This window comes from Poecilia formosa, unplaced genomic scaffold (genome assembly GCF_000485575.1).
Source record: "Poecilia formosa unplaced genomic scaffold, Poecilia_formosa-5.1.2 Scaffold129, whole genome shotgun sequence".
Lineage (NCBI taxonomy): Eukaryota > Metazoa > Chordata > Actinopteri > Cyprinodontiformes > Poeciliidae > Poecilia > Poecilia formosa.
In genome coordinates this window covers 145,782-146,776 of record NW_006800068.1, presented here as the reverse complement: position 1 = coordinate 146,776, position 995 = coordinate 145,782, and the positions used below count along the sequence as shown (strand labels likewise).

Below are 995 nucleotides of genomic sequence, written 5' to 3'. Positions count from 1 at the left end.
TCATATCAGTCTTATTCACCCCCCTTCAAATAAAGTCTTACCAATATTTCTTTATAAACATGTTTCCTTTATTCAGTATAGTTCTCATAAACTATTTGTATCCATTATTGAAATTTTTTTTTGCGAAATTAAACCTCATCATCTGATAAAACTTTGAATGTAACATTGGCAGGACTATTTCATGATCTGAACTTTGAGGTCTGACGTAACTAAGATCTGCTTTGGCTGAACCTGATTGGCTGCAGCTTCTCTGCACTAAAACATGAGTCTTAGATTCAGTTAAACCAGTTTCTATTTTGAGGAAGAGAAATGCAGACAGTCACTGACAGAGCAGAAATGGAGCAGAGTCAGTTCGACCAAGAGACTTTCTCCTGTTCCATCTGTCTGGATCTACTGACGGATCCGGTCACGACTCCCTGTGGACACAGCTACTGTATGACCTGCATTAAAGGTCACTGGAATGAAGAGGATCAGAAACGAATCCACAGCTGCCCTCAGTGCAGGGAGACATTCATACCAAGGCCTGTTTTGAAGAAAAACACCATGCTAGCAGCTTTAGTGGAGCAGCTGAAGAAGACTGGACTCCAAGCTGCTCCTGCTGACCACTGCTATGCTGGACCTGAAGATGTGGCCTGTGATTCCTGCACTGGAAGAAAACTGAACGCCATCAAGTCCTGTTTAGTCTGTCTGGCCTCTTTCTGTGAGAAACACCTTCAGCCTCATTATGATTCAGCTGCATTTAAGAAACACAAGCTGGTGGAGCCGTCCAAGAAGTTCCAGGAGAACATCTGCTCTAAGCACAATAAGTTGTTGGAGGTCTTCTGCCGCACTGATCAGAAGTGTATCTGCTATCTCTGCACTATGGATGAACATAAAGGCCATGAAACAGTGTCAGCTGCAGTAGAAAGTACTGAGAGGCAGAGAGAGCTGGAGGAGAGACGAGGAAACATCCAGCAGAGAATCCAGGACCAGGAGAAAGATGTGAAGCTGCTTCA

At 43.8% G+C, this 995-nt stretch overlaps 1 protein-coding gene across 1 annotated transcript in view; it reads left to right on the top strand.

The window, feature by feature from the left end:
* The first annotated feature begins 277 nt into the window (after positions 1-277).
* LOC103144588 (E3 ubiquitin/ISG15 ligase TRIM25-like) overlaps positions 278-995 on the top strand; it is a 2,214-nt gene continuing 1,496 nt past the window's right edge. The window contains exon 1 of the mRNA XM_016676158.1: positions 278-989. Coding sequence (XP_016531644.1) covers positions 310-989 — 680 coding nt within the window. The 5' untranslated portion in view covers positions 278-309. The remainder of the gene's footprint in view (positions 990-995) is intronic.